Genomic DNA, 16,196 nt, shown 5'->3' with positions numbered 1-16,196 from the left:
TACTGCTACAGGAGGAAACACAAGGAACGCTCCTAAAAAGCACAGCAGAAAACCGATGTAAAGTTTAGTATATGACTGAGACAAGGAACTGAGCACACCTAAATCTCTGCCAACGCTGCTCATTCCTGGCCCTAATTGCTTTGCAGAAGACAGGGTGGAAGCAAGGACTTCTCCCATCACCAAATCCAACCTCCTGCTGTTACAGAGACCTGGCATCAAAGTTGAGCACCTTTCACAAGAGCTGCTAAGCAGCCCATGCCAAGGAAATACCTTCCAGCTTCCAAAACAATATTTCTTCTATTCATAGATAAGTGTAGATAAGATTTCCTAGATGGGAAGTCAGTATAAGAGCAAATCTACCTTTCTCCAGGTTTATTAAATATAACTTTTATCAGCAAATGCAGACAATAGCCAAAGCAATCCCTAAGCATTTTGAAGTACAGCCAGGGGCTTTTAGAGTTTTGTCTTGCCTTGTTTGGGGAAGGCAAATTAATAATTTGGGCCAAGGTGTTGGTAAGGTAGAATTGCAGCCCAGCTCTTCCACAGGGATTTCTGCATTGCAAGGTAAACAAGCAGCTCAAAAGAAACACAAGGGAGGAGAAGTGCACTTCGGGACCAAGTCCCTTCACGTGGTAAGCAAGCACAGCACCAATCCACTGAACTTCATGGAATCGAGGCTGGATGGCACCAGAAGAGTCACGTCACAGGATGCAGTCATCTAACTATGGCTGTTAATGATTTCCCTCGATTATCCTGCAGCAAGACCTCACACAGTGACCCTGCCTGGCACCTGGAACAGGATCCAGCTAAGCCACCCCTACATCCCAGGACTTGCACAGCTCCCTCCTGCAAGGCTGAGTCCCTTCCTGGAGCCTCCAAGGACCCACCAGCAGCACAAAGTCCTCAGAAAGGAGGAGATCTTTAAATCCACACCAGCAACTGCAAAAGTCATCCATCTCTTGGGAGGGGTCAAAGTAATTCCTTGGATGGCAAGGCAAGAGAACTACTAACAAAAGGTAAGCGCTGCATCGTGCACAGACCCAGAGTGAAAGGCCAGTGCTAGAAGTACCACCTCAATACTCAGATGTGGAAACCAGCTCTCCTCCTCCCAGAAGCCTGTGATCCTAGCCCCAGGGAGGACCAAACTGGTACAAGTGTTCTAGAAAGCCTGAATGGGACAGGGAAAGCAAGAGTGACTTTGTGGTCAGACAAGCAAGACTGAAAGTCAGCTTCACTCTACATTGCTTCAGAGCTGTTACTTACACCGGTTGGATTTTGGGGAGCTCAGGGACTTCTTCCTTTTTCTTGCGGAAGAAGAACCAGTAAGTAAAAAGCCCAGTGATGAGTGAGATGAGAAACACGTCAGTCATGCTGAAGAGAGAGTCTTGGGGGGAAAGGTTCTCCGAAGTGGAAACAGTTGGTTGCATGCCAGCATCCCCCATGACGATCAGAGAACCTGGAAAGAAAGAAAAGTAAGTGAACACCAGCAGTCACAAAAAGTCACAGAAGAACAAAAGAGCACTAAGGGCCCTTCAGATCATCCTTTTACACACTAAGTTTAGTTCTAGGAGCGCAAGCAAGCCCAGCAGCTCCCAGCATTTTCAAGAAGGACTTTCCAACACATACTGAGAGATCCTTCCATGCCCTGAGGCATCGCACTGTCCCACCAAGTCTCTCCCTTCCCATTGCATCCACGCTGATCCATCAGAAGTGATTTCTGCTCTGCCTAGCTTGCACCATCTGAACAGCCCCACCTTCCAACCAGGGAGCCCAATCCAGCTCCTACCCACGCCTCTGGCAAAACTCAGTGGGACCCATTGGGAGCCTTTAGAAGGCCCTGACCCATCATGAAGCCCTCAGGTTGTTAGAGGGGACAGAGGCCATTCTTCCAGTCACCCCCCACACAGATCGGTGCCTTTCCTTCTCCTGTCTATGAGACGATACCATGCCCCAGACTTACCGCTGTGGTCATAAGCTGCAGAGCAGGACTATGCAACCCCAGCACTGTGGCATGGTACCTCTGTGAGTATCCCCACATTAGGCTGTCACAACAGCAAACTGCAAATATATCTGATTTACTATCACCCCCTCCTGCCCCCGCAACACCCTTTTCACACCCTTCCTTAGTTTAACTTCTGTCCCCTTGAATATCCCTTGCTGGTATATATGCATACTTAGTTTAATTGGTGCAACTGTTAATTTAATTGGTCCACTATTGCCTCCCATTCTCCATTTCTTCCACATCACAAAAGACATTAAGATAAACTCCTGAAAAGCAGACCTCAAAATGTCAACCATCACCCTGGAAAGTGCTTCCAGGTTGTTTCTCATTTTTACTCGCACACACCAGCCTGGAAGGACTAAGCACTCTCACAGCCAAGCAAGTTCCCTGCACAGACCCACCCAGTGATGCCATTTGTTGCAGACGTACCTTCACAGCAGCCCCACAAGGCAGGACCACGCTCTAGCTGCAATTCACCAGGGGGAAACCGAGGCAGAGTTTAAATGATTTGCCCTTGGCCATACCCACAGTTGGTGGTAAAGCAAAGACTCATACCCGGCCCTCTAAGTCCTAGAGTAGCCCATGACCCCTGCCCTTCCCCTCGGGAGCCACCCATTGCTCCCTCCCTCTCCGCTGCTTTGCCAAAGCTCTGAACTCTTCTGACCACAGTCCAGATTGGAAGATTATCTTCGCAACGTGCAAGGACATGCTCTGTCCAAGCAAACAGATAATTAACTCAAAACTTGATTCATAAGGGCAAAGTGACTCTTTCCTTGTACTTGGGCATCCTGCCAATGCAGGAGACCATGGACATTTGAACTCGCACACAGAAAAGTGACTCAGAGCTGAGGAAGTGCTATCCCAGAGAAAGGACATATCACATGGCAGAGCAACAAGAGGAGAGTTAACCTGTTCAGCACAACGATGTCTGCCAGCGAAAAGCTTCTGGACAGCTTTCCAACAGGGGGCTCAAAGAAGAGCAGCGAATTCAAGCTATGCCTGGGGTGAGGAAAAACTGCTTGAAGTTTAAGGTTATGTTAATGCATTCAGGAATTTGGAAGAAGAGGGAAGGCGACGCTTAAGGAGCAGAAGAGAGTTAATGGGGGAGATTCGGTAAGGTCTTTAAGCCCACATGGGCTGGAGAGGAAGAGACAGCTCTCAGAAGGAGAAGGCAAACAGAGAGGAACAACATCAGTAAAGTTATTGCCTCCGAGTCTGTGATTTAAGTATCCGGACAAGCCAGGAATGTTAATTCCTGCAGCTGCCCTCCAGAAGCATCTCTCAGACCTCCAGGTTCAGAGAGAGCAGAAGGAACAGACTCTCCTTTACCCCGCACCGCTCGCAAGAGCAGAGCTCCCCGCTGCCAGGCAAGCCGGGGGCTGGACCAGGGCTGCAGAGCTGCATACTGACAAGCCGATCCCAAGCTGCCTAAAATACCAGACATGCCAAAGGATTCCTAACTTACAACATCACAACCCAGGGCAGCAGTTGCTGTGGGGCATCTTGCCCAGGTGGGACTCAAGATCAGGTAATAGTCAATAGCTCTCAGCTCCTGGCTGTTTGTGCAGCTTAAGCCTAGGTCTTCACTACAGCTCATAGTTTTCTCCCAAAAGAATTAATGCAGCGGCTGTGTTTTTTATTCTTCTCTCTCACCCAGGTTATCTGATCACTGTTGCTCCTACCAAGGAAAAGCCCAACTCCTGAAAACTTAAGTACTGTGCCATTGGGCCACCAACCCCAGGTAAAAGGTAGACCTTCTGCCGAGCACAGGGAGAAATCCAGAGCCACCTGGCAATGACCGCAGGTGGGCTCTTGAGTATTTCTACAGCCCACACAGATCTCAGCCCCACGAAAAGTTCCATTCAGCATAGAATTTGGCAAGCAACCGTGCTACGAAAGGTGCTACACCACCACAGCAGAGCTCCTCGTTTGCCATTTCAGTTCCCAGAGGTGGGACGCAGCTGGGATTCGGAAGAACAGCATTAGTGATGTGCCTGAAAGCAAGGCGCCTTGCTTTTAGTGCCTCGCTGCTACTGAACAGCAAGGTACCCGTTTCCCCGTACGACAGTCAGGTCACCCTGCTCTCCCTTGCAGACAGGCTTTCTGTTGTTAGATCTCAGAGCCAAGCAAGAGCTGGGTGTTACTTCTGCACAACCGTAGACTAAACTGTTCGGTAAAGCCTCCACAACTGCAACTTCATTGCCAACAACGCACAGCCCGGAGCAGAGTCCCTCTCCTCCTCCACCTTCGGTTTCAGTAAATCACTGAGGAGCCAGTCAGCAACTAACATCAAGGGGACACTCTTCTACTCCCTCCTTGACGCTACCTCATCTCATCTGTAGGAAGACCTCAGCCAGAGACTACCAGGCAGCCCATCTTCTCACACACGGTTTTGGTTCTTGCAGCCTTGCTCACCACTTGAGCTACTCTTCGTCTCACGGCACTGAGCCCCTGAGCGCTGCTGATCAAAGCCTCCCCCGGGGAACCTCGGTTACTGCATAATACACAGTACAGCCCCAATTTTTCTGCAAGAGGAGGTGGAGAAAGCAGGGCCCAAACACAGGCAGCAGGTTCTCAGGATAAACATCTCCAACACTGCAAGGGGCATTTCTTCAATGCCAGCCCAAGCCGCCTCCTTTGCCCAAAATACACCAGGGTGCCAGTTTCACCCAAACCGAGCAATGACAAACACACCAGCAAGTTTATCCTCAAGGATGGGTTCAAGTAATAGCACCAGTCTTTTTTATCAGCTCTCCTTGTTGGTACCTTTCCCGTAGCAAAAGCCAGACTAGAATTTCTGCTTCGGGACAAGGATACCAGCTTTGCCTTTTAGTGGAGTATCCAATGGGGCAGCAAGGAGGTCTTTGAAGACAGCAGATCCAAAACAGAGAGCAGAGATTGCCTTAGCAGTTTAATCTACAGACAGCCTCAAGTTTCTGCCCTGCATAATTCAGACATGAATATTACACCCACGGTGTGGGTCACAGCATAAGGCCATGACAATCCTTTGCTCAGAGGAAGCCTTGAATGAACAAGGCTGATAGCAACCAGCCTGAGCTGGTTTTGGACAAAAGTTGCACCCAATTCAGCCCCCTTCCCACCACCTCCTCCTTCTGAGTACCAAATTCAGCACTTGCAGCAGCTGAATCCTAGAAAAGCTTCCTTCCACAGAGCGCAACAGCACTTCCTTGCAACAAGCCACACATATAGGAGAGTTTCAAGCTAGACACATCTTTACAAGCGGCCACCAGCTGTGGGGCGGAATGTGCAGGCTGCTTATGCCTGGCCCCGCAGCAACTCACCTCCCAGCTCCTGATAGCTCAGATATGGATATTAGCCAACTTCCCTTGCATGGGGCAAGAGTACAAGTTCACGGGCTAATCATCAAGGTCAGGACAACTTCTCCAGCAGCAATTCACTGCCATGCCCGAAGCAGCAGAGCTTCTGGCCTCCCACAGCAGAGGAGACAGACAGCAAGTGCAAGGCGTTTTGCTTTTTCAGACCTCCCAGAGGTGGTTTGCTCTCCGAGGCAGTTGAGGAACAGAGCGGTACCTTGGCAGGAGGCATCCTCAGGAGGCTGCATTTCAGGAATGCAGCGTGGACAGATGCAGGGGAGGAAGCTGCCCTATCTCCTGGCCTTCACTGCACTGCAACCCTTCGGCGCTTCAAAGGGGAAGCCTACAGCTGCAGAGGCAGCTGGACCACCCGCTTGCACACCCAACCTCACCGTCGGAGGGAAGAGCACCGTTTCTAGAGGCTTACGGGTCCAGAACTTGGACCAAAAAGTCTTACTTTGGTGGTGGTGGGGGGGGGGGTGTTCAAAGTCTCCACTCTTCATTCACAAATCTCCACAGCATAAAAGTCACACAACACCCTCTGACCCTGGAAGGAGACAGAGTCATCCTCTAGTGATGGAACCAAAGTCACAAAACTGCTTCCATTTGGATGATTGCCACCATCCAGTCCTGGACATTATGATTCAGTCAGAGTCCTATAACCTAGTTACAGGTTTTTGGTTTTTTTCTCCCTTCACCTTCCCCCCCCCCCTTAGAAAGGGGGATTTGCTTAGATGTAGCAAAAGAAATGCAAAGGATGTGGAATTAGATTTCACAGTTCATTTTTAAAAGGTTGTTATAACTCAGGAACTCCTTCTCTAACTCACTTCAGCTAGCACAGTAAGATTATTCCTCAATTTATCTCAGTCTTATCTAGACGGCTGTAACAATTACTTTCCAGACTTTCACAGCAATTCATTTTCAATTGCATGTCCTTTTCCAACTGCCAGAGAAGGGTAACCTGACTTGTTTAGAACTTAGCTATGAAATTCTGCAGTCTCTGGAAAGACCCTTATAGAATCAGAATTTGTTTGTTTGTTTGTTTAAAAAGGAAAAAAGAAAATTTATGAGGCAGAAGTGGCAAATCCCTAATGCAAATAGTTACTTTATCCCCAGTGTTTGTTGTACCTTCAATCAAGATAAGACAAGCACTGCATTTTCCTCACTATTTTTTTTTTTTAAACATGGTTCCAGTTCCTGATCCTTGTTTACACACACAGTATCCTCTGAAAAAGCAGGCAGTCAGTCTCAGGTGAGATATGAGGCATCTATGTCGCACAGAAGAGTCACAACACTATGAAAGATTGCGATCAGGCAATGCTGTATTTTAGCACAGCTTCTGAGCCTTTAAATGCAGCTTCTGAAGCTGGGACTTTGCTTGATATACAGCAGCTCACAATCATTCAAATCACTGGGGAACCTCTCTGCACATCTTTATGCTGCCAGACAAATGCATTTCTTTTTTATATTAAAAAAACATATTTTTAACTCTAATGCACAGTCCTGAAGCAAACGACTTCAATGTTTGTCAGTGCCAGGCATCCTCAATCCCTCAAAATTTCCACATGGACTGAAGGCACTATCACATCACAGAGTTAATATAGAATTAGAATATAAATAAAAATAGTATTACAACAAAACAAGATTGAATGGGAAGTACCCTAAAAAACAAGCAGTCAGCAACCCAAAGAGGTCTATTCCTCTCTCCTGCACACAGCTCATGGTGGCAACAGGAGATAACACAGCAGAAGCCCCCCAAAGTCCCTTTGGCTCCAACTAGCAGGTACAGCATCAAGTTTATAGCTTGTGGCCCAGAGGTCTCCCTTTCTGCCAAATTTAAGGATGTTTCTGTAAGTCACAGATGGTTTGTAGCATCTTCTAGTGGCCAAGAAAGCTCAGCTCTGAAGCTAACTTGATGATTTGTGCAGGAAGTTGGCTCTTCATGAACTTAAAGCAGCCTTTTATTTATACAGTGTTTGAGACTTATTTCAAGCATCTCGGGACAATTTGGCTTCCCGGTTATGCACCAGGATTGCAGCCTGTGACTCTTGCTCCAAAAGCCAGCAACCAAGCTCTGGCTTAACTCTCCTCTGACCTGCGCTGTTATAAACACACTGTAGCCCACTGACATCAGTCCTGCTCACCTAAGAGAGAAAAGAGAAGGAAGACCGCTGACCAAGCACAGCCTCGTGCTGCCGTCCCAAGCTGCTAACCGCTCGCGGCTCTGATAACCGTCTCCATATATTTCTGAGATGGCCTGGCTCTTGGTTCCTGCCCAAGCACAGGGATCGCACCAGCCAGATGATCAGAGCACGTACTACCACTGAGCCCACGCGCTCAGCTCAGCAAGGTAGAGACAGCTCCTCCGGATCCCTGCGCGCCCATGCAGCGATTAGCACGAGTCCTGCTGCACCTCGGCCTTCTCCGCGCAGCCCCGCGCAGCAGAGTGGCTGCGCTCCCATCTTCCAGGCCCTTCAGCTTTTATTTATGCAACCAGCTGAACTATTTAGAGGTTTTCAGAACTGGAACTGAGTGGCAGCAGTGCCCTTTGGACACTCGGAGATGAAACAAATGCAGGAGCTGCAGGCAGAGGCTCTATTTTGCAATATGCACACATTAAAATCTGTGACCACCAAGTTAAATGAGGAACCGAGTTACACAAGCACATGCAACGTCACGAGTCGCCATCCATCTGACGCTCACGCAGGTACTCCCAGAGGCAGGCACCATTCAGACGGAGCTCAGCACGGATCAGCCAGCCAAGCCGTACCCAGCCTGCAGCAAGGTCCAAATGGTCTCAGCTAACTGCTAGCAGGGACAGCAGGTGGCTGGTTTAAAGCCAAACCATGCCTCCAGGAACGAGCTCGCTGTGCGCATCTCTCAGCAGTACGGTCACGCTGCCAGCACGAGTCCTGGAGCACCAACGCCTTCCCCGCTAGTCGGCCCATTCAAATCCAGCGAGGGCACTTACCAAATGACTGCTTTCCAGTTTCTTGTAAACAGGAACCCGTGCAAGTCACCACGACATCTAAAAGCAAAATACACTCAGAAGGCTGCCAGCTCTTTCAGACTAGCTTTCTCCATGTCAGACTCCCAGTAAGAGCCCCGCGCAGCCGTGCCAGGGAGGAGAGGGAAGGGAAGGGAAGGGAACAACCGAGCATTGCTGAGAGAGATGACTTGGCAGAATGCTGCTCTCGGCTCTCTGCAGCCGCATGATGACCTTTGTGTCACTGACTCAGCACAAATTGCACCAAAAAAAAAAAAAAAAGCAGAAAAACAGCTGTCACGATTACCAAGCCTGAAAGCTCTGCAAGAGCCGTTTTTCTGATTGAGAAGGACCAATACGAATTCCCTAGATGCAGGTAGTCACGTAGCACCAGATACCCCCTCCCCACCACACATGCCCGGCCTTCCCTGGGGAACACCCCCTCTCTCTCGTGCTGACCATTTTTCTACAGGACCACAGCATGGCACAGATCAAGGAAGCTTCTGAAGAAGCCTTCAGAAAAAAAAAAAAAAAGGCTGTTTTAAATCAGAGATCAATTCCTTGCATTGGTATCATTGCCCAGCCACAAAAGTCAGCTTCAGGACAGAGAGGAAGACACTGCATGGAAAAGAGCAGCCAAAGCTAATGCAAATGCAAGCTGAAACTCCTTCCATTTGTACCTCACTGACCTGCAGGCTGAGCTTGAGAAACAAGAGCAAAATGGTAAGGCTGTAAATAGAAGTCAACCTAAAAAACAATTAAAACACTTGGGAAGAAGAAAAATAACAGCTTAGTGTGCATCAGCAACCATCTCGCAGGAGATTCATACTCCCATGATATCTGCAAAACTTTCACAGAAAAAGAAAGCTTTTCAAAAGCTCACACACATGGCAGCACTGGAAGGAAGTTGCAGAGGGCCCTGCCACCCCCTACAGCAGCAGGAGCGGGAGAGAACTGGCTTACAAACAGGAACGCAGCCTTGTGACAGGGAAGGGGTTTCTTCTTTTGCCCACTGGTGTTATAAGATAGGGGGGTTTCTAAAGTACATCAGAAAGAGGAGCCTCCAGGCATGAGCTCACCAGGAAGGAGAAGAGTCGTCAGCAAAAGAAACACAGAGGTTTGTGGCGGAGATGATATTTGTGCTCAGACTGCTGTGCCTCATCTCTTCCGATTCCCTTTTCTCACCGACCGCAACGAAGATTTTTCTTCCTGCCAGTGTGCAATGTTAGGCCAAGAGACCTTTAGGGGCGAGCTGTATCTTCTCTCGTACCTGCTCTATATGAATACAACTGATCAGAATATAGAATTTCATCTACACCAGCCTGTACTAGTTATTGGCCCCAGTAAGTCTCAAAGTTGTTCTTTTTTGCTGCTTTTTATTAAAAGGAGACGTGGCATGAAAAGTGGTTCTCTCCAAAACAAAAGCAGATCACTAAGGCTGGAGTTCAGATCCAGGTGATCCAATGTTGCCCTTTGACAGCCTTTGGATTAGCTATTTCTCTGTACCTCTGCTGTCCTGAGATTACATTTCCCCTCATTAAAAGGTCTTCAGTTTGTCCAAATAAGCCACTCTGCTTGGGTCGGTCTGCACAGGCTCTCTGTGGCATTGGCTGCCCTACACTGTTTCAGGTGGGCTTGCTCTACGGGCAAATCCCTCACCCTCACCAGCTCCTGCGCTGAGGAAAGAAGGCACAGCAGGAAGCCTTCCTCGCCCGGTCAGCCCCGCTTCGAACACCTGAGCTGGTACTCCCTGCGAAATGGGGCTGCCACTCTATACGACAAGCCAAATGCATGTTTTCGTCGTTGCAAAGATGCCATTAGTGGTCCAGGCCCAACTTCCACCAGTGCTTCAGACAACAGGGTTTGGTTTTCTCTGGGCATGAAGGTTCACTCTTCCTAGTACTTCTGTACCACTTTCTACTCAAGGTATTTTAAGAACCCCAGCTAGTCCCATAATTTCCTATTAACCACTATCAGCCCAACAAAGAAGGGTGCCAAGCAGCAAAGCCTCATTTTCTCACCCAACCGGGAAAGTGCCCCTCCTCCATGGGCCTCTCGGCGTTTCCAGCAGCTCAGAAAACCTAATCTAAACAGAGGACTTGGCTGCAAGAACACCTTGAAAAGGGGTAAGAAACAGCCACACAGCTCAAAGCTGTTTCTTTGGTGAAACACAACAAATTACCCTCTCCATGCAAGATCTCTTCTAATCAGGCCTTGACACAACAGCTCAGGGATTGGCAAAATTTCTATTTTAGGCACGAAAAAAGCAGAACGTCCATCAGTCAGTCTGGAGCTAGAAACGCTGCGTGTTTGAGCTTTCACTGTCGCATTTGGATTTTTTTCTGACCCACAGGCATCATTCAAGGACGGCAGAACGATTATAAAAGCAAGGAAGGAACAACAACAAGAAGAATGGTTTTACTGAGGCAAGAGGCAATTCTACTCTGTGGGTGTGCCAAGGCAGAACTATGCGCTGAGGCCACTGCACTGAACAAAAGGATTTAAGGCATTATCCAACACACAAATCAATTCAACCTTGCCAAGATGTCTTAAGAGAAAGCAACCCAAAACTACTTAATTCCACAAGCTTCCCTTAACCAGGAAAAAGCCCTTCTCTCAACCACTAAACAAGGATGTGAGGCATCTCACCATTTTATACGCTTAAATACCTACCTCCACGCAGATTAGCGTGAGCTAGAACAGAAAAACAAGCGTTCAGGTTTACAGCATAAACAAAACCTGAGAACGGCAGGTAAACTGAACTCTTCTGCTAACTAATACTGTTCACCCACTTTCCTTCCCAGGAAGGGATAAATTTGGAGTGTCATGCTACAGGCACAGTTTGAAAGGGGAATGGGGTCGCAACACTGCTAACATTTTGAATCCCTGAAGCCTTGACTTCTGATTGCCCTTTTGCCAGCTACCACGGGCACTATTCTGTCAAACCAACTGCTCAGAGTTATGCTGCAAAGTCTCAAGAGCAACCCATTAATCCATGCATTTTACATGGGTCAGGCCCTGCCAGTTGAAGATGCTTTCTGGGATCAAAAGGACACTGCTAACAAACATTATATTCCCTTCTAGAAGTGTTTTACCCAATGCTGTCATACCTGTAGCAACAACTGAAAGTTCAGTGAAAACCATCCTCCTCCAAACTGGCAGTTTGGGCATCTCATGCCCACAGGAGCGCAAGCGCCCGCTGGTCCTGCTGCAACCACATCTCCCTTTGCTGATGGTGTTCACTGTCTGCTCACGCAGCCAGGAGGAAAGGAAGTTGGCCGAGGTGTCCTCGCCATCAGTTCTCCAGCTACGGGCCAGAAGCAGACAGGGCCGACTTCGCCACCCATTTGCAAGCTGAACTGCAAAGCCTGAAGGGTCTGCGGGACCCCACTGCAGCTCAGAGGCATCACCCTACCGAAAAACCTGAGGCTCCTGTGGCAGAAGCACTTGCCCAGCTGCCCAGCCACCTCCGTTCAACGATGGTTTGTGTGACAAGCTGTGATTTGGTCTGCAGCTGCTACAGGGAGGGGAGCACTACAAAAGGGGTTGGTAGCCACAGACTTTAATCTCTTCCACCACAAAGCGTTTTGATGGCAAAACCCCTTAACACTGCTCATTTGCAAGGTTTCCTTTGAAACTAACAGCTGAATACTGTCAGAGGGACATGGTTAAATAGATCCTGAAAAGATTTAAGAAGTGTAGAGACCACTGATTGGAACAGTATGTTTTTGTGGATTTTTTTTAATAAAACCAGGAGCTATTTGTATGGAATCAGAGTATTTTGTATTTATAAGGTAGCTTTCATCTGAGGACATGGAAGCAGTTTAGACATTACGTGCCTGTCTCCCTGCTGTAAGGGAAGTAGATACTACTGCACAATCCTTACGTATGATACGCCACTGCAAACCACACGGTAACTCGCTGCGAGCTGTCCTCCAGGTCACGGGCCTGGGCTTTGCACTGGCCTTTTCTATTAAAAGTGTGCACAGTCACTCTATGAACACTCCCATCTGCTAAAGGTAAGGCAATTCGAACTTTATTTTACTTTTTCAAAAGCCTGTGAAACAAGGGGAACTACCAAGTCCAGTCCTCCGCAATCCCACACAACTACGTACCGAGCAGGCAGGGCAGACGGAGCCCACAACATCAGCTCTGCACCCCGAAGCAGACGTCTCCGTACCCGATGCGGGATACGAGGCCCCCAGGACAACACACAAGTTAGGTGGAGAACGAGCAGGGTCAGAGGCACGTTCAGTGCTGTGTCTCCTGCAGCAGTGGAAGAGTCACCAGATGATCCCATGAAGGAGACAAAGCCACAGGGCAAGCAAGGAGGCAGCCTCAAACCACCTCCAGGGAAACATTCCCCAAGCTCCAAATGGAGGGAATGATAACCCAGAGGATGAAAGGAAGATTGTGAGGTGCAAAAACTGCAGTTCTAAACTGCAGTTCTCCAGCTCCGCGCTCCCACCCTAATGCAGTCAACATAAGCAGAAGGTATTTGACACTATTTGTCTTTCCCATTATAAGATTAAGTTCCTTCTCTTACCTCAAGTAATTATGTATGCAGCTGTGTTGCACAACCAGGACTTGCACAATCCTCACAGGCATTTTATCAGCCTGCTACTCCAAAGCTCGGAGTTAGCAGAACCAAGAGATGCTAGCAGTGACCCATGAAAGCAAGTCAATAGATGCATTTCACAAGCAACCACGCAGCAAGATCCAGCGTGCTTGCCAATGCGGCAAAGACAGATCTACCAGTCCCCTAGGCTGCTTACTAAATCTTCACAGGTGACTTGCACATGCACAGCCAGAGCCAGATTCTCCAAGGAGAAAATCACCCCACCTTTAGCTCCGAACCTCGCAATCTCCTAGACCATAGAGTGAGAATGCAAAAGACAATTAGTCAATGATTCTACTTGATTCTACTGCAAGGGGCCACAGGAACAATTTTGGAAGATAACCAGAGGCATGAAAGCGGTTGAAAACTAATCAAGAACATTATTATAATCTGCTACTAGAGTTCAGTTACCCTTTGGACTTGCAACCTTAGAGAAGCTGCCAGCATTACAAGCACTTCTCTTCTACACGTTGCAGATTCTGTGACTGATCAGCAGCACACAAATGATTGTAATGTTTGCTTGGGGAGGAGCAGCAAAAGACTGCTATGAGCACCCTGTAATTACTTGCTCTGTTATACAAAATTTCAGACTCTTTAACAACAATCTTCGCAGAGGCGCACCTGACACTGCAGGGCTCGTGACGCACTCTTCACAATAGCATGTATAAGAGTAATCTTACTGCTCAGATGAAACGATCGCCTTGTGAAAGCCGCTTATGCAAGTTTTATGAATTGTGTTTTTGAAGGTAAGAGAGCCTACATCAGGAAACAGAACAAAGTTTAGTGTCAGCAGAAGTAGCCATTGGACGGTTTTCTTTTATACAAGAGAAAAGGGATGGGGAGAAAATTGTAGGAGCGCAGACCTGAGCAGGGTAGCCTTTCGCCTAGCCCTTCAAGGCTGAGCAAACACGTTATCTTTGCTGCCTCACCACAGCCAAAGGAGAGAGTGAACATCAAACGGCTTTGAGTCAGGATGCGGTTCCACGTGCTGCTTTTGCCGTGGGGTGAACCGGGGAAGGCAACTTGCACTGCCAGGGCCCATCAGCTCTTCCTGCCAGACGCCACCCATCCTCCCCAAATCTCACTGCACGTGCAGCGGCTCCATCACCTGTGATGCTCAAAAGAAATGGGCTGCCAAGCACCAGCTGCTCCCAAAGCAGGCGCGAAGGGCCACCGAACTTGACCAGAAGGGTGGCGGGTGGCAGGGAAAACCTCCTCTTTACTGGCTCTGCCATCACCCAAAGGGCAGGTCAGGATTACGTCCTTGTCCCCATCTGCGCCTGAGCAAACGCACAACACGAAGGGTTGCACAAGACCACAAAAGGAGTTTTGGCCTTACACCCCCGTGGAGTTCCCCAGTCACTCTGGAGGGGAGAGAGAAAGGGAAAAAAAAAAAAATTGCAGAAACCACAAAGCTGCTCAAGACTGTCTATCCAGAAGGAACCACCCCAGAGATTATTGATTGAACAAGAGGCAATTGAGAAGTAAGGACAGAGCAAGAGATTTTGCTCCGTCACAACTACAGCAGGACTAAGTAACCCAGGGTTAAGCCAGCAGTGTGACACTAGCTCCTCCTTCCTGCCCACTCTTCAGGTTACTCTCTAAGGTTTTTACAGTGGAAGCTTAAAAGAAAGTGCTCAGTTGTGTCAGGCTTTTCATTATAGAACTGGTTTCCTCCCAGCCTTTCCCCCTCCTTATGAAAAAGGGAGTTGCAAATACAGTTCACATGCAGCATCCAGTTCATGCGCAACACACGAGGTTCTCCAAACAGCTTCAAATCTAGACACTCTTTATGGTGCGCACCATTTTGCGTTAAGAGCGATCAGTCCAGCAAACAAAGCATCCGAAGGAAAACTGAGAGGCCCGTTCGGGCAATATTAGGTTCTTCAGAAGCCCAGCAAAACAGCGTTTTCCTCGCTCACAGCAGACTTGCCCACGAGCCTGCTTTGCCTGTGCGCAAGAGCGCACGAGGATTTGTCAAAGAACAGCAGAAATAACACAACAAAGCCCTTTCCCCCCTCTCTGGCCGGAGGGCTGTGAACACCTGGGCCCCTCACCGAACACAGCTCTGCCGGCTAACAAAAATCCCACTGCTCCAGGTTGTTCCACACGAAGCCTGAAGCACTGCGGAAGGAGAGCAGCCTGGTCAGCATACGCCTTGTTTCGACTCCAGAGTTCGGAAACAGACCTGATGTTTCTCTGTGCTTCTCAACTGGATATGTGTTTGAGGGGTGTTTTTTTAAGCCACAAATACAACTCCGTTCCAGTGAGCTTCATTCAGATTAGGCAGCAAAACTAAATGGCCCCTCTTCCCTACACACATCCCACGAAGCGTTATTGTTTCTTTGAATGCTCTAACAGTTAATCCACGGCAAGGCTGCACTAGATGCTGGCAGACCAAAGCACACCCCAAGCAGCACGGGCGCCCTTACTCCTACAGGTAAGATGAATTCCTAACAATCAATTCCATTCCGATGACTAACTCCCAGCACCACGGTCCACGTGTCTTCACTCCCTCCAGCTTCACTATTCCCAAACATGGGATTTTCCATTATTTCCCTTTGATAAACGCAGTCCCCAAAAGCATGATTTTCCTCTCCAGAGCCGTGCCTTCAAGCAAAGACTCTGGCTAACAGTCTTCCAACGCCCAGAAGCTTTATAAGAAAAGAGTGATTAATTGTCCACCCTGCCTGTGGGAGGAATGACAGCAAACCAGCCCGGCTTGCAGCAAAGACTTCAGCTAGACGCTGGGAATAACCTTCTGCAACGAAGCGCTGTAAGAGGAAGTTCACTGAACAAGCGACAGGCTGGGACAGGCGAGGTGTTCGCGAGGCGAAAGGGAGGCGAATTTGGGCAGGGCGGCCCGGCTGGGCTGCAGCAAGGCTCTCCGACGCCCCAAACCCTCCGCGTCGGGAGAACGAGGCCGCCGGGATCAGCGACGGGGACCCACCGCCGTCATCCCCCCAAGAGCCCGCCGGCCCGAAGAGGGGGCGATGCGACGCTCCTCGCCGTGCCGCTCCGCACCTCCAGCCTCCCAGCACCCGCAGGCCCCCGGCCCCGGGGGCGCAGGGGGCAGCGGGGTCGCCTCTCCCGCCCCACGGTCCCACGGCACGTGGGGCTCAGGGGGGCCGCTGCGGAGCGACGCGCTGGGCAGCAGGGCCAGGAACCGGCCCTCGAGCCGCAGCGCTCGCCTCGGGCACCACCTCCGCGACCCCCCGGCCAGGGGCCCAGGCGTCCGGGCCCCGGCACCCCCCC

General features: G+C 49.3%; 1 protein-coding gene across 2 annotated transcripts in view; it reads right to left on the bottom strand.

The window, feature by feature from the left end:
• LOC112964995 (NADPH--cytochrome P450 reductase) overlaps window positions 1-16,196 on the bottom strand; it is a 44,033-nt gene that overhangs the window by 19,572 nt on the left and 8,265 nt on the right. Inside the window, exons 1-2 of one of the 2 annotated variants that reach the window (XM_026063645.1) lie at window positions 8,309-8,536; window positions 1,264-1,456 (exon numbers count right to left, since the gene is read on the bottom strand). In XM_026063645.1, the coding sequence (XP_025919430.1) occupies window positions 1,264-1,442 (179 nt within the window). In that variant the 5' untranslated portion in view covers window positions 1,443-1,456; window positions 8,309-8,536. Of the gene's footprint in view, window positions 1-1,263; window positions 1,457-8,308; window positions 8,537-16,196 lie in introns of those variants that run through there. The other variant, XM_026063646.1, reaches the window with a different exon arrangement.

Source organism: Apteryx rowi, unplaced genomic scaffold (genome assembly GCF_003343035.1).
Source record: "Apteryx rowi isolate R43461 unplaced genomic scaffold, aptRow1 scaffold_20, whole genome shotgun sequence".
Taxonomy (NCBI): Eukaryota; Metazoa; Chordata; class Aves; order Apterygiformes; family Apterygidae; genus Apteryx; species Apteryx rowi.
Note: the sequence above shows the minus strand (reverse complement) of the source record. Positions and strands in the feature narration are given on the sequence as shown.